This window comes from Sus scrofa, chromosome 17 (assembly GCF_000003025.6).
Source record: "Sus scrofa isolate TJ Tabasco breed Duroc chromosome 17, Sscrofa11.1, whole genome shotgun sequence".
Lineage (NCBI taxonomy): Eukaryota > Metazoa > Chordata > Mammalia > Artiodactyla > Suidae > Sus > Sus scrofa.
The window spans coordinates 28,250,057-28,276,686 of NC_010459.5; the positions used below are offsets into that span (position 1 = coordinate 28,250,057).

At 44.9% G+C, this 26,630-nt stretch overlaps 1 protein-coding gene across 3 annotated transcripts in view; it reads left to right on the forward strand.

The window, feature by feature from the left end:
- Positions 1-26,630, forward strand: part of CFAP61 (cilia and flagella associated protein 61) — a 261,717-nt gene that overhangs the window by 138,439 nt on the left and 96,648 nt on the right. For 2 of the 3 annotated variants that reach the window (XM_021077413.1, XM_021077414.1), the window contains one exon: positions 10,007-10,134. The exons of the other annotated variant lie outside the window; for it this stretch is intronic. In XM_021077413.1, the coding sequence (XP_020933072.1) occupies positions 10,007-10,134 (128 nt within the window). The remainder of the gene's footprint in view (positions 1-10,006; positions 10,135-26,630) is intronic. 3 annotated transcript variants of the gene reach the window in all.

Below are 26,630 nucleotides of genomic sequence, written 5' to 3' on the forward strand. Positions count from 1 at the left end.
TCATACTTTGTGCCCAGAGGCGCCCAGGGTCTTGCCTGACCCTGCTCCTCCCCACATGTCCTGTCTATGTTTGCTTCCCATGTGGCCCAGGCGGGACTACTCTGCCTTCTCAGGACATCATCTGAAAGTGCACGTGGAGAGACAAATCTATTTTTCAGTGGGATGGTCACCTTTCCAGACCCTTGCACTGGCTTTTCCCTGACACTCAGAAAGTTGTTCTCTTTCTTGTCTACCTGGGAATGGTCCTTCTAAATCCAGCTCAGCTGTCACTTTCTCCAAGAAGAACTTCCTCACTCCCCTGCCATCATGAGTTCAATGAATGCCTGTTCTTTTAATCTACTCAGTCTTGGACTGGTTTGTTACACAGCCATAGCTTGCTGATACACTGCCTTTATCACTCATGCTGCGTTTTATTTGTTTACATGTCTGTCTCCTGACCTAATGAGAATTCCTTAAAGACAGGATCCATGCCTCATTCTCACCTCAGCACCTAGGCCAGTGCTTGGCACATAGTAAATGCACAGTATGTATTTGTTGAATTGCAAGTATTGGATTAAGCTCTATGTTAAAGTTTTGATGGGAGAATTTCAGGCATCAGGTTTCTGAATGGATTACCCCAGTGCCCTCACAATAACTCCACCTTTCCCACTGCCTTCTCCACCAACAGGTCAGACTGGCTTTGTTGCTAGAGTGTTGATTTTGTACAAACATTTCTTCCCAGAGTTGTTTCACTGAGGAAATGACTCTATGCCACAGAAACATTTTGCTACATATTTGTAATTTGCTTCTATAGGAATAAGGACAAATTCTAGTCTACTTCTGTCTTATTAAATGCAAAATATTTTAAAGCCTATGGCTAAATACCAACTTCTCATGAATTCTTGATAGACCATATGTCCCAGACATGGGTGGAATTCCAGAGAGGGATGGCCTGAAGTCCTCTTTAATCAAATAATGTTCAGACAAATGATACCTCACACATTCTCCATAAACTGTCTTTTTTTTTTTTAAGGAAGTGAAAACAACTGACAATACACTTGACAAAAATCCCAAGAAAATAAACTTATCATCAATCATTTCATAAATTTCTCTAATGCCTTGCTTTATTATGAAGACATTCAAATTCCATGTTATAAACATATACATATATGTTTTGTATTCAATGTATGGAGGACTATTTTTGTCCTCAGGTAACTAGAAAAATGCCATTGTTTCAGAAGGGCATTATTTAACAGGAAGAATGCCTTCCACGGCTTTTGAATTTGAGTGTTTTCTCAACCTTTGAGGCCACGCCTTCCTTTTATTCCATTACAAGTGAGTCTTTCATGGGGATATAGAAGCTGAGAAGGGTTAGGCAGCTAGATGTTAAGTCAATGATTTTTTTTCAAGAGACTTAAAAACACTGTAGGAGTAGTCTGTGCTTTTAGAGCAATGCTTTTGATTCTGCAAACTGTTTCCCTGCTATGGCTTTGCATCGCTGTCTGCTCACCTCCAGTTTGTGTATTGAAGGTGGTACCTGAAGTGCCAGGTAGCTGAACCCTGACAGACAGGCTTTGCCAGGTATGACACAGAGGCGCAGAGGACATTTTTAAACACTGGGCAATACTCGCAGCGGGAAGGGAGGACTTGGGGCCACATGAGGTTATCCTGTTGCATGTGCCAGCATCTCCACATTGGGGATCAGTGAGCCTGTGTGTCTCTGGAAAGCCAACAGTGCCTCTCCCTTGCCAGTGCCCGAGAGTTGCATCAAAGCAGTCCTGGTTTCAGTGACTATATAAGCTACTTGTTCAGGCTGTTATTTAATTAAAAACAAGTGAATTTAATCACCTTTATCAAATCTAAGAGGCCATTATTAGAAGATGTACCTTTATGTACTATTTAAGAAAAAAAAAAACATGGCCAATTAAACGGTGATAGTGTCTTAATGAGAGTCCTGCACAGAATATGATTCAGTCACAGAAGTCTTACTGCTTTGAAATTTCTTTCGTCTATTCAGAGAGGAGAGCCAATTTACGTTCCCTTCAATTGCGTTGTTTGCTGCGTGATGGGAAAAAAACTTTTGCGTGTGTCTCGGTAGCAAAATGTGACACAGCTTCATCTACTTGTAGGTATCTCTCCTCCTTGATTTGTTCCTGTAAAGCACTCGATTGTTGCATTGCAAGAAAATATGGAATTATAGCCATTCCTCCAATGATTAATATTTGCTTCACCAATATCAAATTCACACCCTGCCGCTCGGTTTTCGAGCCTTCATGGGAACACAATAAGTGTTCATTTCGATGCCAAATCATGCTGTAATCTTTTTGAAGGCGTTGTCAGCAGCAGTTAAACTCAACACTTGTTGTCACATAATGCACATGACTCTCCAGAAATGATGGCAGTGACCAAAAATGATGGCAGTGAACAGCCATGACCAAGTCACTGGCACCCAGGGAAGAGTAACTACTGCTCCTGTCTGGCTGATCTCAATGGCTAAGGTGACATTGACCACTAGGCCGATTTCAGGGATGCTTAACTTATGTTGAAAAAATGTATCTCCTAGAAGCGACAAAATCCAGTAAAGTCACTCAACTTCCAAAACACCTCCCCCTCCTGCCAGATGTAAATGTGTAAGAATGATTGCCAGTGACTGTGGCAATAATTTGAACCTTTAAAAACATTTAAAATGATAATAGGTGGGGAAAATGGAGGTAGGAGGGGTTGGGACAGATGGAGTTGATAAGAAAAATATAAGAAAAATGAAAGTTAAAGAAATGTACTCGTTGAATGATAAAGGCTTAAGGAACTATAGCAAAGACCATTGAGTTGCTCCCAATATCCATTCCTCCCTTTAGCTTTGGTAATGGGATCTTAATTTTATTCAAGGCAGCAATTCAAGGGATCTTAATTTTATTCAACTCTGAGAAGGTGTTTCCCAGCCTCCCCTGCAACTGCCATAACCATATAACAAATTCTGGCCACAGAGATGGAAGTAGAAGTCGTTGGAATGGGAATTCTGAAAAGGCTGCTCAAAGGGAGTGGCTTACTGGAAAGAAGGCCCTTTTTTAATTTCCTGCCTTCTCCTTCCTGCTGCCTGGAATGAGGACAAGATGTCTGGATCTCCAGCAGCCATCCTGGGCCATCTTTGAGGATGGAAGCCATGCACTAGGATGGGGATTTAGGCAGGTGGAAGTCTGGCTCTTTTATAAGCTTATAAGCTAATGGCACTGCCTTAATAGCCCTGGATGATGTATTTCCCTATTTCTCTTGTGTAAGAGAGAAGTTATCTGCTATCTTGCAAAAGCTACTGTTTTCTGTTTAAGCTGTGTTTTCCCTAACTGAAACAGGAACCCTCTTTCTTTTTTTGCTATTTCTTTGGGCCGCTCCCACGGCATATGGAGGTTCCCAGGCTAGGGGTTGAATCGGAGCTGTAGCCACTGGCCTACGCCAGAGCCACAGCAACGCAGGATCCGAGCCGCGTCTGCAACCTACACCACAGCTCACAGCAACGCCAGATCGTTAACCCACTGAGCAAGGGCAGGGACCGAACCCGCAACCTCATGGTTCCTAGTCGGATTCGTTAACCATTGCGCCACGACGGGAACTCCATTGGAACCCTCTTTCTTAACTAGGATCCCAGCTTCCAGGATGCCTGAGATAATGGAAAGAATGTAAAGGAATTGAAGACATAGTTCTTTAAAGAAATCAGAATTCTTCATGCGTAGGACTTCTAATAATTTTGCAGGGTCCAGATTAGTGCCACATTCACCTCCCAGGCCTTTCCTGAGTGCCTTGTGTGTGCCTGGTGCAATGGTTAGTGGGGCTGCAGTAGCCCCAGCCCACCCTTTGTCCCATGTTGTAGGGTTTTGCGTATGCTCTTCCTGCCATAGGAAAGCAAGTCACTAAAGCCTTGGGTCACCCTTGCTCTCAGCAGATGCCAGAAACACAACAGTGTGCGTTTTGGCTAAGTGCTGGAGCTGCAAGAAGTGTTAGGAGCTCCTCTCTCTCTAACAAAAAAGAAAGTAAGAGCATCCTTTATAAAAGGAGGCTCAAAACCATGGCATTGCCCTGACAGCCTTCTCATGCCCTGCTGTGACAGAGGTGATGTTCCTGTCCTACTTTTGAGCCCTTTTAATGACTTTCTCAGAAAGACTTTTCAAAATTGTATTGTGTACCTGTGGAAGCGCCTTCCAACCTATTGGCTCCTATTTATGGGTCTCTCTCTCCTGACCCCTTATTTATTGGGTAAATACTGCAATACTTTGCCCCAAAGAGGTCAATTTGTTAACTTTGAACTCTGACACTGACACTAGCACTGTCAACCTGTCATTATTTGTTTTGATCAAATTGGGGAAAGGGGGCTACTCAAAAAGAGGAGAGAATGGCAGAGCATAAGGGGAGCAAAATTACATTTATAAAGCAAAAACAGGCTTATTAAGAATTTCAGAAATTCTATTCCTAATGGCTTTGAATCTCCCCATCTTCCATTTCCTTGCACGGAGAGAGCTCCCTTTGAAGTCTTTGGAAGCTTTCTGTAAGAAAAAAAATATATACACATGGGTGTGGAGCTGAAAATGGAGCTCCTTGTTTCGGCCTTTTAAAATGTGTTTTTCGAAGATTTGCCTTTCATATTGCCGATGGGAGAGAGGCTGGGCAATTTTACCCGGTGTAACATCTTCGCCTGAAAAGCTCCAAGTATTTGTAGATGTTTTTTAATGAATAGTTCCCATGTTTGCCTGCTGTGGAAGGCAGAGGTTTGTGTAATTTACTTCCATTTTACACCTGAGGAAGCTGATATTTAAGGAAAAGAGGCTCAGAATTTCAACCCATAGCAGAATTAAGAAAACAAGCCCACACCTTGCTGCCAGGCAAATGATGCCCGGTCCAGTGATCCTGGAGGTTGAACACAACCCCCCCAAATGAAATGGTACCATTAGAAAAAATTCACTGTGGATGTTGTCATGAACCCTTTTAGTACAAATTGGGTTTATTATATAGCATCATTTGTATTTATTTTGACTGCTTTCCCGTTTAATGGCCCATTTGAAATTTGAGTAACTTCTGATTTGGGATCTGTTATTGAAATTGAGTTTCAATAATGCTTTTTCTGTCATTCTAACTTATTCTAAATGCATAAGCGAGAGTCAATCAGATGTGGAGACACAGAACTTGGGTCTGTGTATATCAGATAAAATTAAATTTTGACCAATTTTCTGTATACACAGAAGAGTTAACAAACATGCGTAAAACTCAAAACTAGGTATTTAAGGTCTCTTAATAAATGTATGTGAATCACAGCATAAACTCACTTGAGCATATAGAGCAGTATCATTTTTTTTTTTTTTTTACTAAAAAGATCAAATTTAATCCTAAGTAGATCTAATTATATCCAATCTGGTTGTTTGGTCATCAAAAGAACTGGAAAAGAACCAAGGGAAATAATTGGAATCAGTAGAAATTAGGCCAACACCTTGTAAGAAGGGCTCATGAAATGCAAAGAAGTCAGCCTCTCTGTTCTTTCACCATTTATTAAATGTCCAAAAATGTCCAGATTAAACTACAACTAGACAAATGTTTCAGAAAACAAAGGTGTAGTTCCTGAGCTCAGGAAGCAAGACAGTCTAGGTAGAGGGCAGCAGATAAACCAGGTGAATTAATAATGGGACCAAACCCGCCATGGCTCACTTAGGTGTACAAGGCATTCTGTTTCCGAAGCTCATAGGAAATTACAGGTAAATAAGCTAGAACTTAAATGTCCTCATTTCTATTCCCTGTTTTCCCATCTCAACATTCCCCCCCCCACCTGACCTTCATTGACATTTCCCTCTGAATCCTCCGTACTTCCTCTCTCCCCGCTCAAGCCCAGCTCTAGAATTTCTGAACAGGGAATCTCATTTTATCTTTCTTTCTTCTCCCAACTAACGGATGGACCTTAAGCCTTGTGTTTTAAACTCATCATGAGAGTTATAGCCAGTTTTAGGGAACATTCAACCCTAAAAGATCAGCTTGTAGGTGAAATATGGTTTATTCCTTTTTGCTGGGGAACCTGTTGATCTCTATATTTAAAATCATCCCTTTGTTTAAAAATGCTAACTTAGTGTCATTAGAAAAATAGATCATAAATAACTCAAAAAGATGTGGGGATAAGAATCTGATTTCTCCCCCATGTCGTCATTGGTATGATGATATGTAGTTAAGTAGCTTTCAGAGACGCCTCTGTTTCATCTTTGGTAATTTAGCGTTATAAGGCATTATTTAATTTCTGTCTATAAAATATGAATCAGTAGATATGAATTTTACTTTTACTTTACTATTAAGAAGTAAAAAGAAAAAAATTGGAGTTCCTTTTTGGCACAGCAAGTTAAGGATGTGGCGTGTCATTGCAGCAGCTCAGGTTGCTGCTATGGCTTGGGTTTGGTCCCTGGCCCAAGAACTTCCATTGGCATGCTCAAAAAAAAAAAAAAAAATAGTCTCAAACAAGATTTCCAGTGCATGAGACATTTTTGGTAGATGTTCAGATCAAGAGAAGGAAAGGCTGGCTTGGCTCAGAGGTTCTTCTGTATCTGTTTTTCTTTACTATGAAAACCTGTAGTTTGAAGGAATATAAAGGAAGGACACATTGTTTCTTCCCAAAATGCCTTGAACTTCAGCTTGTGGGCAAAACAGACCCTTTGTAAAGCAGCAGAAACCGTCTTCATTTGCACGTGTCACTGCAAGACATTTCCAGGCTGGAACGAATTTTTTTCAAGGTATTTAAAAACCCTCTATCCTGACAAAAGGAAAATGTGGTCTTTTCAAGTCACCTCTTCATACCTGACGATGAATATGATTTTAATGAAAGCCTGGGCACAAAATTGGGTTTCTTGCAAATCACTGTGGTGTCTGCTCTTTCTCCTGAGACACCTGCCATCCTTGGTACTGTTGCAGACTCTTGACACCCGAGGCCACTTGGTGTCCTCAGAGGCTGAGAAGGTGATTTCTGAGGCCTGGCAGCTGTTGGTGTTAAAGCTATTGTGTGGGAAACAAAAGCCATTCTGTTCTGTTCCCCAGCCGCCTTTGTATCATTGACTCAGGAGCTGTTTCAGAAATGGGGTATATTTCTCTACCAAGGCATTTCCTTACTGCCCATGCTTTGATGTTAGTGTGTGCTTCTGGAGAGCAGAGGGGAATGTCTGACATAACTCTGATGGGAGGAATCTTGGGTTCTCACCTGCTAGGATGCTTACTTCTTAAGTCTGTTCATTAGACCTGTGATTAGATGCCATCACACCCCCATGGGTGCTGCCTCCCTTCCTCACTCTAAATCACCCGACCCCGTCTGCTGCTACCAGGCTTGTCTTGGAAAGTAGTCGAAACACAGTACACAGGGGCGTCCACATTTACTGGTATTACCTAGTTTTCCTGCAGAATTCTTCATTGGCCTGTCCTGGGAAATTCTCATGTGGCAGATCAGAGCTCATTTGAGGAACAGATACCCTTTTGCCCAAACAATACATTCATTATTGTCATTTAGGAAGTCTCTAGGTTTAGGAAGGTTTTAGATGCATATAAAAGAAACAAATGGGCCTAAGCAATCAAGGAAATACAGTAGGCTGGGTCTTTCTCCCCAGCTATCCCTCCCTCCCTGAGCATTGCCCTTGTTGTGTGACAGTGAGTTTCCTCCTGCTACAGGGACTTCTGCTTCCCCACCTCATTGGTGTTGGGCTCAGCCATGTGATTTGCTTTGACCAGGCCAAGGAAGTATTGCTCAGTCTCACTTATTCTTCTTGCACTTTTGCGTTGCCATGAGAACAGCCCTAGCTCTGTCTCATCAAAAAAGATGAGAGATGTGAGCCAATCTGGAATCTGGGTGGAGCCAGACCCAGCTGAATCCTGCTTACATCAGCCTTATTCCAGTTGATTCAGAGTTACATGACTGAGAATAGAGGGTATTTTTTAACCCAATGCATTTTGGGTTTGTTATGCAGCGCTGTTTTGGGAATAGCGGACTGATAGCTATTGCACATGTAACTGAAGAGTCCAGAGGTAGCATGGGCTTCAGGTAGGGTTTGAAAGGAACTCCTGTTCTATTCCCTTGTGATTCTCTTGGGGCTTCAACCCAGAATGATTTTCCTCTTGGTGGCATGATGACTGTATTATTTCAGGCTTCACATCCACATGCTGTGACCTTCAGTTTCCTCCTACTACAGGGGCTATACCATCTGGAAGGCAAGAGGCTTTTCTTCAGCTATCACAAAGAAGTCCTGGATGTCACTCTGATTAGGCCACGATAGGTCAAGTGTCTGTCTTGGGCTAGTTGTTGAGCAAAGAGTGTGGGATTATGCTACTTGGTTTATGTCAATCAGAGCCCCCTCATAAAGATAGAAGAGGGTTCAATCTTTTCCAAAATCCATGGTGCGCCTCATTAGAGGTGGGAGTAGGGGTAAAATAGATGCTGAGAGGCAGCAGCAATGTTAATTATATTAATTATGTTAATTATGGAGAGAGTCTAAGTTCGCCAAACTTCATTTTTGAATTTTGATTTGGCTCAAGATATTGTTTTACCTCCATGTTGCAGCTAGCTATAGCTAGAGAGAGGAGATTTATCCCCTAGATTACATGTGTTGCCAAGTAAGTGGCAAAGCATGTGATAGCACCCATGCTGCCTTGGGCACCATGTGGGAGCCTAGCTTTCCATAAGGCTTTACCATTAACCCACAGGACTTTCAGTTCCTAGTGTCTCAGAATTTTAAGAAAATTAAAAATTGGTTTAGTCTACCAGAATATGAAGGTCTTTGACCTAGAGGATGAGTTAATGCAAATGTAATGAGAATTTAACTTAGTGGAGTGCGTTAGTGTGGATGTCACTCCATTGACTCCTGACCTCCATTGCTTCTGATGAAAAGTCAGCTGTAAACCTTGTTACTGTCCAGACACACAGTAAGCATGAAATTAAAAAGGTGTGTTGAGTTTATGAATTAAAAATAGAACTAAGGTCTTCTGGCACAATCTAAAGTTCTTTCAAGGGTACCTTGCCACCCCTTTGTGAAACCTTCCTTTGTACATTTCATGTTCCCACTGAGGCCTCTGCAGGAGAGTAAACTGAAAGGATCAATCTGGGTAATATTTTCCAACAGGAGTATTAAAATGATAGCCCATTACTTTCTGTATTTCTTTTTTCTCTTTCTGTCTTTTTTTTTTTTTTTCTTTTTAGGGCCATACCTTTGGCATATGGAAGTTCTCAGGCTGGGATCAAAATGGAGCTGCAGCCCTATGCCACAGCCACAAGGGATCAAGCCATATCTGTGACCTACAGCACAGCTCATGGCAATGCCAGATCCTTAACCCACTGAGCATGGCCAGGGATTGAACTCACATCCTCATGGATACTAGTTGGATTTGTTTCTGCTGTGCCACATTGGGAACTCCCACTTTCTGTGTTTCTAAGAGTCTCCCTAACCCTAAGTTATTTGAAAAACTGAACAACCCTTATCATCCGATGCATTTTTGTCATTCAACACGTTTGTCATTCTGCAAATATTAGTGAATACCTACTGTACTCAAGGTACTGGGTTAAGTTGTATAAGAGCTGCAGAATTGAATGGGATTTAATACCTGCCACCAAGCAACCAGGTATTGTCATCTAGTCATTCAAGGTTTCAGGGAAACCTTGGACAGAAGGAAAGCTTGGGATCTTTGATGAAAGTACAGATTCTCCAGGAGCAACTTGCCAGTGTTCTTATGGGATTATTTTACCTTATCGTCTCTAATCATCAAGGCCCTTGGTTCTATATGAAACACCCATCAGCAATAAGACGCAAATGATCTAAATCCAGCATTTTCATGTGAACCAGTCTAGGTATTGGGCATAGTCCCATATTCTTACATTAATTTCTTAGAAATACCTACCCATAAATTTCCTTGGGGCTGCTCATGGGCATTTTTTCAGTTGGATTTAGTGGTAATATCCTGGTTAAGTCGTTGCCAGTTTGGGAGTCAGCTGCATTCTTCTCAAGTCCCTTTTTGTTTTCATACTTTTTTTTTCCAGTTGGGTTATGCCTTAAACCATACAAACAGAAAACTGACGCTGGAACCTAAAATAACTGTCAATGCCAAGATTGTCGTGGTTGGTGCATCCACTGTTGGAATTTCCTTCCTAGAGACACTAGTATTTTGGTGAGTTGTTTACCTTATTTATTTATTTATTTATTTATTGTCTTTTCTAGGGCCGCACCCGAGGCATGTGGAGGTTCCCATGCTAGGGGTCAAATCGGAGCTGTAGCCACTGGCCTATGCCAGAGCCACAGCACCTCAGAATCTGAGCCGCATCTGCAACCTACACCACAGCTCACGGCAGTGCCGGATCCTTAACCCACTGAGCAAGGCCAGAGATTGAACCTGCAACCTCATGGTTCCTAGTTGGATACATTAACCACTGAGCCATGACGGAAATGCCTATCTGTGTTTAAAGGGGGCTTTCTCTTCCTATAACTGAGAGGCTCCCTTAAAAGGGCAGGCTTGAGGGTTTTTTTTTTACTGCCTCACCTACCTTGCCTATGTGGATTAGTGAATCAGGGGAGTATGGTAGATTAGGGGCTGGTGAACTATCACCCTGCAGGTCAAAGCAGATCCACCTGCTTTTGTAAATAAAGCTTAATGGGACCATAGTCATGTGTATTTTTTATGTGTTGTTTTGGTTTTCTTATAGTGGCAGGTATAAATGGCCATAATAGAAACCGTTTGGCCTGCAATGCCTCATATGTGCTCACTCTGACCCCCTCCAGAAGCAGTTTTACTAGCCCCTCTTCTGTATTAGAGCTTCCCTTATTGGCTGGATTATAAGAATCACATAGAGCATTTGTTACAGATGTAGATTCCCAGACCTCGTAGACATGCAGAATCAGAAACTCCCGTGGAGGCCACAGGACCTTGTATTTTAACAGGTGCGCTATGTGATCAGGAAATTTGGGACCAGTTTTGATCGTATGCACCACAAACATGCTTTCAGAAGTGGCAGACAGGCCAGGACCCTTCTTTCAACCTCTGCATTTTAGGTGCCAGGGGACAAGGGTAAACCCCCCATGGGACAGCGGCTGTGCATGCATCTCTTTGATGTGTTCTCCATTATCCTCAAAGCACTGAACAGTTTCCCTGCAGAGCCCATTCCTGAGGTTTCTCAGCTGCCCCAACTAGCTGTCCTGGGGCTCAGCCAGTTTCAGCATCTCTTTATTGGGAAGAGCCCTGGGTGATTGTCCAGGAACTTGGGTTCCCACCCTGGCGCCACCATCACCGACTCGGAGGCCTCGATATGTGCTTCACTTCTCTCAGACTCAGTTTCCTCACTCATTTTTTAAAAAGCCTCATGGATATTTTTAAAGGCTCTGGTCTGGGGAATCCCAGATTCCTAAATTAGGAGAGTCCAGTTTGTTCCAATGTTTTTGCTCAGGATCTCATTCGAAACTTGAGCAAAATGTGTGAAACTGTACGTGCTCAGAGTGAGTGGAAGCTGGGGAAAAGCCCCCCTGCCAGGACTCCGTGGAGGCTCAGGGCTGAGCAATTAGACAAGGGAGGGGCAGAAGAAATGCCCCAGGAGATGCTTGTCCTTGGTGGATATGCTAAGCCCAGATGCTTATTTTACTCCTTTGACTCCACATTTAACCAAAGACCTTTTGTTCAGTTATCTGGAGTGCACCCCTAGTTAAGCAGAAATAAACTGCATGTCCTTATTGAAATTGGCAGCTGAATTCACATGCTCTAAATTCAGGTTCCTGCTGTGGCATAGAGGGTTAAGGATTGGCTTTATCTCTGCAGTGGCACAGGTTTGATTCCTGGCCTGGCACAGTGGGTTAAGAGCCCCACATTGTCGCAGCTGTGGCTTAGGTCATAGCTGCAGCTGGGATTCAGTGATTGGCCCGGGAACTTCCATATGCCACGTGTGCAGCCAAAAAAAAAAAACCCCAAACCTCCTAAAACTGAAAAATATTGCCTTCAAACTCTGTGTCAAGCATCCTTTCCAGTGACAAGTTATACAATCAAACTAAACATCGTGGTCAATCTCCAGCAGCCTTTTGTTGCAAGAGAGGAAGCGTGAGAAGCACCCAGGGAGATGCGTTTTCCTGCACACGCCACTCTGTAGTTTGAGGGCTTTCCTTGTTCTGACAGATCGCTTCACCTGGGACTCTGAACAGCAATTGTGAGCAGCCGTTTCCTGAATGAGGAACGAGCAGGGGGAAGTCGTGAAACTATTGTAGTCAAGAAGTTATCATAAACAGGTCTTAAATCTTCATTTAGCCGTATACCCAGTCATTATGTCTTATTTAAAATGATTACATTAAGATATACACATATAATTTTCTTTTCGTGGAATCAACTTAGATTTAATAAAGACAAGTATAAATTGTGATATAAGTACTTGGTTGATTAAATTCCTCAATCAGACAGAGCTTTTTAAAGCATTTTAGCGTACTCATAATTCTCTATCATTGTTACTCAGATTACTTACACTAAAAATAGACTGGTGTCAGTTTACAGACCTCTAATCCTAAAGAGAGGAAATAGTTTTCTCATTATTTTCTCTAATTATTTCAAATCAGCAATCACCATAGTAACCTGCTGCATATTTTACTTTACCAGGTTAATTGCCATTTGAACTAGATTTTTCTAAATGATTTGAGTTGGAATAAAATTGAAGAAACACAGTTTTCACCAAACACTGACCCCCACTGAGGATTAAATCCACATTTTGGAGGTGAGATTTAGGAAAACCGCCCTCCTTCTGTGCCTACCCTGCATTATTAAACTCAGCGGGGGCACCGTGGTTCCTGGAAAATCCATTTGAGGCCCAGTACAGCAACCTCTTTTTCTAGAAAATCTGGTAATCCTGTCATCTGGTGACAAGACAGGCACAACTCTTTGTTCTAATATTATTTACATGCAGAAAAATTGCCTGGTGCCTTCAGGCTCCTCTTCAAAGACACAGAAGGAGTCCTTGAGAAAATTCTTTGCCTGTGTCCTGCTCTTCTCTCCCCAAGTGCCAAGGAGCTACTGGGGGTGCTGATATCATTTGCCCAAAGTCACCAACTAATACACACACCAGGATGTGAGCTCCATGTGGGGAGGGGATGTTCGGGGGTTTTTTGGTTTTTGTTTTCTTTTTATGGCCACACTCATGGCATGTGGAAATTCCCAGGCCAGGAATTGAGTCAAGCTGCAGGTGTGAGCTACAGCTGCAGCAATGCTGGATTCTTTAACCCACTGTGCTGGGCTGAGGATCCAACCTGAGCCTCTGCAATGACCTGAGCCACTGCAGTTGGAGTCTTAACCCACTGCACCATGGCAGGAACTCCTTGGGGTTTTGTTTCTTGGTACAACATTCTGCCTGGTCCTCAGCTGCTACCCACCCACAGGTACACCTGCATGGACACACCTTCTTGTCTGGTGGTCAGGCCTATGGGTTGCCTGGCATCTACTTCTTGTCCTTACAATGGGGGAGGTCTGCTGGGCATTCCGTTGCTGGGCGACACAGGGGACAGGCATTTTCTAGGGACATACACCAGCCACCCTTATGGTCCTCCCCATTCTCCCAGTCCTGGTGAATCTCCCAGCGCTGGCTGAGTGGCAGCCCTGCCCTTAGACTTTGCTGTCTCCATCCACCCTCCCGAGGCCCCAGGCAGCTGACACAGAAGAGCAAGGGTGCAGGATGATTCAGGGTGGAGGTAAGGCTCAGCTAATTTGTCCCCCAGCCCAGGTCTTGTGCATTTGTCTTCTGAGGGTGCTGTGCCCAAGCAAGTCCACAGGGAGCAGGGGTAGGCGGGAGCATGTTCAGACCCCCAGGCCCCACCTGCAGGAATTCACAGCCTGGCCTTCTTTCCCCATCACCTGCCCTGCTGGGGCCTGCACCCCATAGGAGGAATCAGGAGCAGAGCAGGGCAGGACTGGGGCGAGCTTTGTTGGGTGTGAGGGCATAGAGGAGGAAGCCGCCCCCCGATCCTATGGAATAAAAGGCAGCGAATTGGGGAGTGAGGCAACCCTTAAGTCACTTTGCTGTGAGTTATCTGTTTTCCCTCAAGTCACTTTGCTGTGAGTTATCTGTTTTCCCTCAGGCCCAAGATATTCAGGTGATGGATCTAAGACTCCAACTGCAGTGGCTCAGGTCATTGCAGAGGCTCCTGGTTATGGAAATTAAGGTTCTCACGACCCATAGGTTGTGTTTGTTTTGCTGCCTGACTCTCCGGGATGGGAAGCTTTGGCTTGGGCAGCATAGGCGTTTCCTTCTCAGTACTTGAATGAATAAGACTTCTTTAAAATTCCAAACATTAGTTTTTGGCAGAAGGATCTTGGCCTCGTCCATCAGCCCACCTCTGCTGAGAACCAGTGAGATGGTCCCACCCTCCTCTCCTGCTGAGGGGCGGAAGGGTGTGGTCCTGCCAGCCTCTAGGTGCTGTCACTCTAAGGTCTGAACCAACCATGTCAGAGGCCTAGGGGGAACTCCCTATTCTTGAATCTAGGGCCAGGTTCCAAGAGGTGCTTCTCTCATCTGTCAGGGAAATGCTCGTCCCCGGAAGAGAGTGACATCTGAAACTTCTTTCCAGAAAGCCAGGGGCTTCTTTCTGCAAAGCTGATTACCAGTCATATTTTCTCACTTTTCATGCCAGGTCTGGTCCTGCCCACCTCCACTAATGTAATGCTTTGACTGTGTCAGCCTTTCCACAAAAGTACTCCTAAATCTTTTTTTTTTTTTTTTTTAATTTTAAAGAAAGATGGAAATTCTCTACCAAGAAAGGGGCAGGAACCGGGTCTGTAAACTCATGTTTTATGCCTTTTACTCAAAAGTCTGGTCTGGACTCGAGCAGGATCAGCGTCACCCAGGAGCTTGTTAGAAACACAGGATGTCAGACACTGTCCCAGCCAGTGTCCCACATAGGCATTTCAGTCTCCAGAATTCTAAGAATTCTTCTCTTGGTCTTGGGCATCAACTCATTGAGCTGAAGCAGTTCGATTTGATTCTGTTTCAGCTCGTATGTCTCAATGCTTTGTGTATTATATTATTTACTCCTAATTACGGAGCAGTTCCTTTTAATCCATTATTTTAAAATCTTTCCTAATTCAATTTTTTTTTTTTTTTTTTTTGGTTTTTAAGACCTCATCTGCAGCATATGGACATTCCCAAGCTAGGGGTCGAATTGGAGCTGCAGCTGCCAGTCTATACCACAGCCATAGCAACACAGGATCCGAGCCATGTCTGTGGCCTACCCCACAGCTCATGGCAATGCAAGATCCTTAACCCTCTTGCAGGGGCCAGGGATCATACCCACATCCTCATGGATACTAGTTGGGTTCTCAACCTGCTGGGCCACAATGGGAACCCTCCTAATTCAATTCTGATGTAAAGAGTCTCTTGAGGAGCCTGTGAAGGTAGAGTAGCAGGTGTGAATGGATCCTGAGATGACAGTGACTGAAAGCAGCCCTGGGTGGAGTCTCGGCAACTCTGGGGGTTAGAGGAGGATGTGCTCCAGCTTGTGGAAAGCTCTGGTGGGTGCCAGAGCCCACCCCCACCCCACCTTCCACTTCCACCACCAGGAAGAGTAGTCTCAAAATGCCCACCACATCATCTCATGTAAGCATTGATCCCTCAGCCAGGTGGGTGTGACAGTGTAACTAAGAGCAGCTCAGGACTACAGGGTGCGTTTGTGAAGCCGAGGTTGTGGCTGGATGCCCGTAACACGTGTCAGGGGGCCGTGCGGGACCACACAGCATCCGGCGCAGCTGTGGGATCGGAGCAGCCACCGAGCGTGTGCGGCTTAATGAGGCTTTTTATCTTTACATTTGTCTAAGGACATCTGAAGCCTTCAGTGTGGCCTGTCACTAATTAGGTGACTAATTAAATAGTCAGTGCTACGTGCTGATCTCAGAGCTGTGCCCCAGTGAACAGGTTGGGGGCTGTCATTGTTCCCTGCTGTCGGTCTCTGCCACATGCGCTGATGGTCACGTGCTTGCTCCCATTGCCCTTTCAATACCAGGGACCTGCAAGCGGCCTGGCTGGTGGCACGTGCTGGGGAGCAGGTCACATCTTGCCATCTTGTTCCATTGGCATCACCTGGGGGCCTGCTGGGGTGGATGCAGAGGCCCTTCTGATGGCCTGGGGGTGGGGTGGGGGGACAGTCAGGCTCAGAGGCACAGCCTCCCCAGGCAGGTGACCTGACATTCTGCCTCCAGAAAATACTGACCCAGAGTTGCCCCTGGCATTCCTGGTCACAAGCAGGATTCCTAATCTGATTTCAATATTGAAATGCATAGGTACCTCTTGGTTTTATTGTATTTCACAGATACGGTTTTTTTGTTTGTTTGTTTACAAATTGAAGGTTTGTGGCAACCCTGCATTGTCAGATGATGGCTAGTATTTTTTAGCAAAAAAAGTATTTTTGAGTTAAGGTGTGTACATTGTTTATTTATGTATTTATTTTTGTCTTTTTAGGGATATGTCCTCAGTGGCATATGGAGGTTTCCAGGCTAGGGGTCAAATCGGAGCTGTGTCTGCCAGCCCACACCATAGCCACAGCAACACCAGATCTGAGCTGCGCCTGCAACCTACACCACAGCTCATGGCAATGCCGGATCCTTAACCCACTGAGCAAGACCAGGGATCGAACCTTCGTCCTCATGGATACTAGTCAGATTTGTTTCTTCTGAGCCACAACGGGAACTCCTACATTGTTTTTTTAGACAGAGTGCTGTTGCGCACCAAACAGACTGCATTGTAGTGTAAACATCACTTTACATGCACTGGGAAACCAGAACAAAAATCATGCAACTCAGTTTATTGCAATACTTGCTTTATTGTGAGTCTGGAACCAGACCTGCAGTATCTCCAAGGTCTGCCTATAACAAAGGTTAAACGAAGTCTCTTCATTTACTGAAACTGTCCACTCACTGAAACTGTTCACATTTGATAACTCATAAGTGAGTTATCCACTCACTTCAGGATAACTTTCTCATCTCCTATGACTCACGTTGGAGACTCCTCAGAACAAAAGAAAAGTAAACGTCTTTGAGGAATATCAGGATTTGGGGGGGTCAGCTTTTTTGCCATTTGGGGGTCTCTGGGGTAAAGGCCGTTTGGTAGGTACTGGATTCTTCTCGATCCCACAAAACACACAGAGACTAGGAGCAGACTTGCCCACTCGGCCTCCATCCTCTGCCATCAGATCATTTGCCGATGACAACCTTGGCACCTGTCTTGGTTTGCGTTCCTGTGAGGATGGCGACAAAGAATTTTTGCAAGTAGTTTATTTGGGAGTGATCCCTGGCGACCACCTGAGCCAGCAGGTGACATGGGACAGGCAGGAGTGTCAGCCAAGCCCCAAAGCATGAGCCTTCTGGTCACTGCGGGCAACAAGGCTCAGTGTCACCCACCCGGGACCTCGGAGGGCACAGTTGGGAGCAGCCCCTTTGTTCCTGACGAAGCTGGGTATTTACCCAGCAGCTCCTGTCCATGTGGTCACCCTGGGCTGTGCTTCCAGCCTGTCCCCGCAGCTGCCACACTCAGGGGTGACTCTGGGATGGCAGGACTGTTTGCTTGGGGTGCGGATGGACCCCTTGCTGGCCCGGTTTCTCGTGTTTGTTCTCCTCTCTTACTGTTCACACAGTTGCCCTTTATAAGGCCCGTGGGCCTGGACAAAGGCAGAGGCGAGCAGGGCCAGACAGGAAGACTGTGCGGCGGTCTCCCGGCCACCTCTCTCCCCGGGCATCCTCGCAGCCCTAGAGAGAACCCAGGTGTTCCACTCCCTCCCCCCACACCTCTGCTGGAAGGAGATACTTGATTTCTTCTTTGGGATGGAGGTAAAGTTAGATACCTTCAGCGTCACCTGAAAGCCTGTTAGCAATGCCAGCACAGGGCCCACCCTGTAAGCACTGAGTCAGAAACCAGGGGTAGGAGGCTGGGGTCTGTGTTTTCACGCCACTGTTAGGAACCAGGAAGTGCTGAGTTGGGGTGAAGCTAGCGCTATGCCATGACTGATGGGGCCCAGGTAGACCATCCGACACCTCTGATCCTCCCGCTTCCACACCTGTGCAGTGAGAAAGCACCACCTCTCCTCCCACACTGGCAGGAGGGCAGAGCACCTAGAAAGGCCAAGTGCCCAGTACTTACCAGACTGACTGTCCGCCCTGCTCGTATTTGCATATCCAGGTTGGGAAGCGGAGCCTTGTCCTCCCAATGAGAGAGCTGATTGGAGAGAGCAATGTGGGAGGTGCCCTCTTCCCCAAGGACTAGGGGTGAATCAGGGGCGTTCCCAGTAGTATTGGCACCTGCGCCTTGGGTGAGCTCTTCATCTGGCACAGACATGGTTAGAACAGCCACCATCTCTGGTTTAACATCCGGAGGACCAAGCCAGCAGCCCCACACCGTGTGATTTTTTTTTTTTTAAGAGGTTTATGCTCTTCTTTTCTTTTTTTAGATTTTTATTTTTTCTATTATAGTTGATTTACAAAGTTTTGTCAATTTCTGCTATACAGCAAAGTGATCCAGTCACACACACACACACACACACACACACACACACACACGTATTCTTTTTCTCACATTATCCTCCATCACGTTCCATCACCTGATGTGACTAGGTATAATTCCCTCTGCTATATAGCAGGATCTTATTGCTTACCCACTCCAAATGCAATAGTTTGCATCTACTAACCCCAAACTTCCAGTCCATCCCATTCCCTCCCCCTGCCCCTTGGCAACCACAAGTCTGTTCTCTAGGTCCCTGAGTTTGTTTCTTTTCTGTAGATAGGTTCATGTGTGCCATATATTCGATTTCAGATATGTGATATCATATGGTATTTGTCTCTCTTTCTGACTTAGTTCACTCAGTATGAGAGTCTCTACTTCCAACCACATTGCTGCAAATGGCATTATTTTGTTCTTTTTATGGCTGAGTAGTATTCCATTGTGTGTGTGTGTGTATGTATATATATATATATATATATATATATATATATATATATATATATATACCACACCTTCTTAATCCATTCATCTGTCAGTGGACACTTAGGTTGTTTCCATGTCTTGGCTATTGTGAATAGTGCTGCTATGAACATACCAGTGATGTTTCCATTTTGCAAAACTGCTGGGCTCTAGAGAAAGCTGGGGTATGCAGGGCTCTTTTAGCTGCTTCCCCAGACTTGCAAGGGGGTCCCCCATATGCCTTATGGCATCATCCATGGTCACAAGGGCCTCTTCTGTGGCTCCAGCTGACTATCTCTGTCTTATGGATATTTCTTATGCACATTTCTCAGCTCCTTTTCTGATGTTTGGATGGTTCATAAATCTTAATCTGGACATTCTTGTGGCCTCTGTTCCACCATTAACCTTGGATTTGTCATGTGAGTCTTTGGGGGCTCTGACTGCTCCCCCCGCCCCGAGTCCAGGCATTCTGCTGCATTAAAACAAGGCCAAGGAGTTCCTGTGTGGCTCAGCGGGATCCGGCCTTGTCACTGCAGTGGCTTGGGTCACTGCTGTGGTGCAGGTTCAGTCCTTGGCCCAGAACTTCCACTTGTTGCAAGCACAGAAAAAAAAAAAAAAGAAGGCCAAGACAAATATTTGTCCTTACTCATGTCCTTCACATATTTAATAGGATCATATACTTCCTTCACAGAAACTGAAACTAAACTGTACCCTCCTTTCTTGAGTACTCAAACCCCTCACTTGTCTGTTCCCAAGACAGTGGTTCCTCTTTTTTTTCTTTTTTCTTTTTGTTTTTTTTTTTTTTAAAGCTGTACCTGCAGCATATGGAAGTTCTCTGGCTAGGGGTTGAATTGGAGCTGCAGCTGTCAGCCTATACTACAGCTTCAGCAACACCAGATCCGAGCCATGTCTGCGGCCTACACCACAGCTCACAGCAATACTAGATCCTTAACCCACTGAGAGGGACCAGGGATCAAACACACATCCTCATGGAGATAGTGCTGGGTCCTGAACCCGCTGAGCCACAACGGGAACCCCTGAACCGCAGCTCCTAAAATGCTGTCCCAGGACTACCAGCATCTACATCCCTTGCAAGCTGTCAGGTCCCACCACAGACCAGCTACAGCTGAAACTCGGAATGAAGCCCAGTAGTTTGTGTTTTGACAAGCCCTCCTGGGATGCTCATATGTAGCCTCACTCCCCCAAAAGACAGAGGACACCTCAGTCACACCCTGTCACCCTCCTCCGCTCCGATCCAACAGTCACAATCACTCCTCCCTGCAGAGGGAGGACTAAGGCTAGGATGCCGTGAACTGGATTCTTCTCTCCAGGTACAAGCGAATAGAGGTGTCCTCACATGCCAGATGAGTTAGGGAGTCCCATCCCTCACCCCCTGCCCTACACACTTGATATTGGGTGGAAACTCAGGGAGGGGTCTTCCTTAGAGCCGCCCGGAGCCATCCTCTCTGGGAAACAGAAGTGTCCCCGCCGCGGTGCAAGATGCAGCAGAGTCTGTCTCTGTCTATAGTTCTCTGAGGAGAGTTCCTTTCAAAGGGGTGACCAGAGTCTTTCCAACACCACCAGCATGGTAAGGCGCTCGGGCTTGGAAAAAAATGCTTGAGGAATATCCGTTGTGGCTCAGTGGGTTAAGAACTCTACATGGTGTCCGTGAAGAAGTGCGTACGCTCCCTGGCCTCGCTCAGTGGTTTAAAGATCCGTTGTTGCCTCAAGGTGCGGTGTAGGTCACAGATGTGGCTTAGATCTGGTGTTGCTGTGGCTGTGGCGTAGGCTTCAGCTGCAGCTCCCATTGGACCCCTAGCCTGGGAACCTCCATGTGACGCGGTACGCCATGAAAAGACCAAATAATAATAATAATAATAATAATTACCTGTTTGAGTTTAAGAATTGTGGTGAGGAAAAATGTTGTGAACCAGCTTCCAGGGTTAATGTTAAGTAACTTTTGCTCTAAGCAATAGTGTGAAAATTCCAGACTCCAGTTCTGTACATCAGAGCTATCTGGGGGGTTGGGAGTAAGGGTGGGGAGGTGGTAGTTATATAAAAAGACAGTTTCCTGGGCCTCTCTTCCTGTGGTTAGAATTCAGCAGGGCTAGAGGGGGCCCCAGGAATGTGTATTTTTAAGACTCTCCAGGTAATTCTGACATGCAGCCGCGTTGAGTAACCATTTCCTCAAACTTGGCAGCCTTACCAGTAAGGAAATCTGTTTCTCCCTCGGACTGCTTATCATAACCGAACAGTTTTTCTGGGCTTGTTTTCCAAACCACATTTCGTAATTCTTAACAAATCATATAACTTGTAAGTGCTCTCATTACTTCCGGGCTTTATCAGGTGTAGTTATTATTGTAGCATTAAATATGGCACAGCTGAGGTCACGACCCCACATTCACAGTATTTACCTGCTGGATTGGACCTGGTAGAAAGCGTTTGACCGAACTTCATGGGCAAAGTATTCACCATCAGGACTGAGGACTCCAGAAGATAGCCCTGCCAAGCGTGAGGAAACCTGCCCTCGTGGCCTTAACAAAGGCTTCCTAACCACCAGCATTTGTCCAAACATCAAACCCTTCTTTACCCTCCTGGAGGGAGTGATATCACTTGTCTTGAATTCCCAAGATGCTCTGTTTCTCCATCCTTGGGGGACGATAGATTTTTGTCTGGTACTTTGTCGCCTCTCTTCCCAACCGGTCTTTTTTAGCTGCCGTCTTGGTGTTTACATCTTGTATATGCTCAAAGGTAAATGGATGACTTTTTTACTTCATGTATAAAGAGATGAAGTCATCAGGTACTGTTTCCCCCTAGTCATAAAGCAAAACTCAGTTTCATTTTAGTCTTTTTTCTTTTTTAACGGAAACTCCCCATTTTTATTTATTTATTTGTTTGTTTATTTTGTCTTTTTACAGCCTCACCCGAGGCATATGGAGGGTCCCAGGCTAGGGGTCAAATTGGAACTGTAGCTGCTGGCCTGCACCGTAGCTCACGGCAACGCCAGATCCTCAACCCACTGAGTGAGGCCAGGGACTGAACCTGTGTCCTCATGGTTGCTAGTCAGATTCATTTCCATTGAGCCATGACAGGAACTCCTAAAACTCCCCCACTTTTATCCTTATTTGTTCAATGGACATTTCAGACATGACACTCACTTTCTCTTTTTCAGTAAGGATGTATGTTTTACTTTCACACAGAGGTACATATGATTTTTATCTGGGATCCCGAATCCCCAAAGCTTTGCCCCAACCCCTTACCCTGGCCACCAGCCCCCTCCCCTGCCACCAGGTCCCTGGAGAATCCACGGAGCATGCAGGGTCACGGCAGCCAGGGGACCGTACCTTCTTGTTGGGGCCAGTGTTGATTTAGCATCCTTTAGGACACAAGCCTGGACTCAGGCAGGCTTATGAGACTTGCTCCTTGGCCTGTCTCTCTGGGCTCCATCCTGGTTCCTGCGGGGTCTTCCATGGCAGGGCATCTGTGCAGGATGAACCCTCCACCCCTTCTGGAGGAGCCACAATCCTAGAACACAAGCCTCTACCCTCTGGTCTCCCCCTGGAGGCAGAGTGGGCTGTTACTGGGCAGGCCTTTGCAGCCGTGCATGCGGCTGCTGGGTTATTTTTACTCACACTACAAAAATGAAGTCAGTAGTCAAGGACGTTGTCCAAAAATCTCTTCTGTGATCTAAGCAGAAAAAATACTGCTGAAGGAAGTTAGATATTTTTCAAAGAGAAACTAGATTCTCTTAATTGTTTCTGTCCTCATAGTTATAAATGTTTTGTTTTGATTTGTTTTGCCCTATATTTTTTCTAATATTGGAAGTTTACATAACTCCTAATATTTTATTTTATTTTTTTAGGGCTGCACCTGTGGCATATGGAAGTTCCCAGGCTAGGGGTCAGATGGGAACTGCAGCTGCCGACCTATACCACAGCCACAGCAATGCAGGATCCAAGATGTATCTGCAACCTATACTACAACTTACAGCAACACCAGATCCTTAACCCACTGAGTGGGGCCAGGGATCAGACCTGCATCCTCATGGATACTGTTGGGTTCATTTCTGCTGAATGGGAACTCCTAATAACTCCTAACTTTTAAATCCTATCACTTTATCACTAATGTTGTGAAATTATGTGGTATTATTAAGACCAAATGAAGTCTGAGTTATTCTTTGATTGGTGCAGTTAGGTTGAATATCTATCTTGAGCTGGATTTACTGCCATGTGGCAAATATCTTTGTCATTGTTTTGAACAATTCGGAAAGCAGAGATTTTAGTAAATTAATTTGTAACATTTAGATTGATGTGGGTTATTTGCCCTCTACATTGCCTATTTGTTCAAATAAAAGCATTACCGAAAACAGTTAATCAAATCACTTCCTTTGATTGTCCTTGCTATGTTCCAACACCCCCAACCCACCAAAAAAAAAAAAAAAAAAAAAAAAAAAGAGAGAGAGAGAGAGAGGAGTTTCCTTTATGGCACAGTGGAAATGACTCCGACTAGTAACTATAAGGTTGCAGATTCGATCCCCAGCCTCACTCAGTGCGTTAAGGATCCAGTGTTGCCGTGAGATGTGGTGTAGGTCACAGATGCAGTTCGGATCTGGCATTGCTGTGGCTATGGTGTGTTGCTCTGGCTGTGGCATAGGCTGGTGGCTACAGCTCTGATTCAACCCCTAGCCTGGGAACCTCCATATGCCACAGGTGTGGCCCTAAAAAAAAAGGCAATAAATAAATAGAGAGAGAGAAAATCAGCAAAAACATAACAATGAAAAACAATAAGCATTCGCCTGGCAGGTTGACAGGTTTCTACCGCCCAGAAAGGTAAGCAACCTGAAAAGTTTTATGTTTCTTGTATCATGCTCACAGTAAATTGGCAACATGACCCTCTTTATTTGAAGGATAAGGATGTTTAGACCTAATTTTGTAGCTGTCCTCCCGAAGCATGGAATGAAATGCAATACCTTTTACTTATTTCCCTGGATACTCTAATCCCCCACCTCTTGCTTTACAAGTATCTCTGAGCTGTTCCTCCCTTTGTATCCACAGCAACGTGAAATCCCCACTGGAATTAGCTGCTGTGAAAATGCAGGTGCACTTGTTTAATGTTTCATTGGCCTGAGCACTTGAACTTTTTTATGCTCTTGTTCCATGACACGGTGACCTTTGATTTCAGAGCAGAGAGCTCACAGTGATGTGGGATTTTGTTTATATACATCAAGCTGTTACCATTGGATCTGAGGTTATGCTTTTTCTGAGGTTCTGCTGCTCCCACCGTCACATCTAACACATGTCCAAACCCAAGATGCACCCCGAGACCCACTCTGCTGTGAGCGTGCAGGCACTTTTTGAATATTTATAGGTAATCAGAATCAAAGTCTCAAATGTTTTCGCTCCAGATTTCACTCTCAGAAGAGCTAAAGTCTATTTGAACATTATAAACATCATGATTTTGGACTGATGCTCTTAGATAGTTATAAATTGAAGAAATGAAAGATTTGGATGTTTCTAAATCAGATGGCAGAGATTGCTGTCACAGCAAGATAGGAGGTTGGGGATAAAATGGAAATGCTGATGGTAATTTCATATAAAGTCATGAAAGAGGCAGGGAACCATCATGGAACATCAGAAAGCGTGATGTTACAGAGAAGGCTAGGAGGTATGTTAGGCCCCAACCATAAGGGCCTGATATAGCATAATCATGAATTTGGACTTAACATTTTGGTCATAGAAATGAATTGTTAACATTCACTGAAAATGTTCTATGCAGCAGACAATATTCTAAGCATTTTACATATATATATATATATATAATAGGGCAGTGGGCAATATTCTAAGCATTTTATATATATGTAAAGTTTTATATACATATAATTTAACCCCCACAGCACCTCGACGAGGAGCTAGGTTGTTTCCATTTTACAGATGGTGAAACTGAGCCAGAGAGGTTAAAAACTTGCTCAAGGTCAGGGGACTAGATAGTGTTCGAGCCAGAAGTCCAGTGAAGAAGCACTCTGATTCCAAGGCCCATGGTCTCAGATGCGCTGTTATGCATCTGCCAAAATGGTGAACAAACATGGGGACTTTAAAGCCAGGATCCATTGAGATTGGATTTCATGTAAAGAGAGGTTTCCAGTAGCTATGTGGAAGATGGGCAGGAGAGAGACTTATGCCAGGGAGACTAACCCTGAGACTGTTTCCTCTAGGCAAGAAGGTGAGCTAAGGCAGCCTGTCCTGTCAATGGCAGCTGTCAGGTATTCAAGAGATGTGGACAGCATGAACATGACTGGAGGTGGTGACCAGTTGAGGGAAGGGAGAAGGAGGATAGAAACCTGAGGTTGGCTCCCAAATTCCTTAACTTGAGAGGTGATCAGTTGCCTGTATCTTTTGATGGAGATAAAGGAGTGAGATAGGGCTACAAGGACCTTTGTTTGGATGTGTGTTGAATTTGGGAAGCCTGTGGAGTGGCCACATTAGGACTGATGGGCATTTGGAGATTAGGTTTCTAGCTCAGAAGGAAGCTGTAGTGTGAAGATGTAAGATGAAGTCATGGTGGTTGATCTCAGACCTAGGGGATGGGCATGGATCCTGGGAAACTTGGCAAAGGATAGCTGGGCCATGGAGGAGGAGCTGGTGAAGAAAGCAGTCAGCAAAGAGAACCCTAAGACAGTGTGTGTCAGATAGCATATCTGCGGTGGCAGCTCCTGGCTCCTCCATGGCCCCAGTGGTCCCCATTTCCTCTGTCCCTTGCTTCTCAGGATTCCTATCACCAGTGGCACCCCACCCACCATTACTGGTCCCTGCACTCCCCTCTGCCTTCATTCCATCAAACCCAGCAGATGTGCTGTCTACTTCCTGCTTGGACCCCGAGTGATACAAGGGTTTTCCCTCATCCCCACCCATCCTTCCTTTATGAGTCAGTGCATAGAGATTTCTAGTTGCCTCCCAGTGTTCATTCTGTACTTTGTCCTTGATAAAACATCCCAAGGAAGGGTGTTTCTTAGAGAACCCACTGTATTTCTCTTTGAAAAACCAAATTTTCCAGCCTCCCTAGCTGCTTCATGTGGCCTTGTCACTAAGTTCTGCCATGTCAGTAGAAATGTCATATGAGACTTTCAGCCCTTTTTACCCTTCTGCCTGCAATGTGGATGTAGGATGTGATGGCTGGAGCTTCAGGAGCCACCTTGGACCTGAGCTCACCTTGAGAACGGAAGGCACATTGAGAAGTGCTGACTTCATAGCTCCATCTTATCAGCACTAATCAGGTTATTTCCAGGTGTCTTAAGTCCAGTTGTAAGAGAAATGTGCTAAGATAGGGAGAGGGAAAGACAGGAGAGGAGCTTCAAGACAGGGTTAGTGGGAGAACCCTTCCTTCTGAACCAGAGGGGATGGAAGATCCTGCTTTTAGATGTATCTGGAGCTGACAAGAAGGGACATGGAAGGAGGAGGTCTCATTAGGGGGCTAGTTTCTATTTTCCCTACGATGTGGGAGATGTCCTCACTTGAGAATGAGGAAGGTTAAAGTAGGACCTTGAAGACGGGTAAAGGACCAGAAGAGCCACAATGAAGAAAGCAGAAGGAGTTTGGCTAAGGCTAAAGAGGAGTGGAAAGCTCAGTTCTTAATAGATAAAAAAAATGCCCCTCCCCCCATCTTTTGGCAAAATCTTTCATTGTACAATAGCATAATTCGGGGCAATACAGTG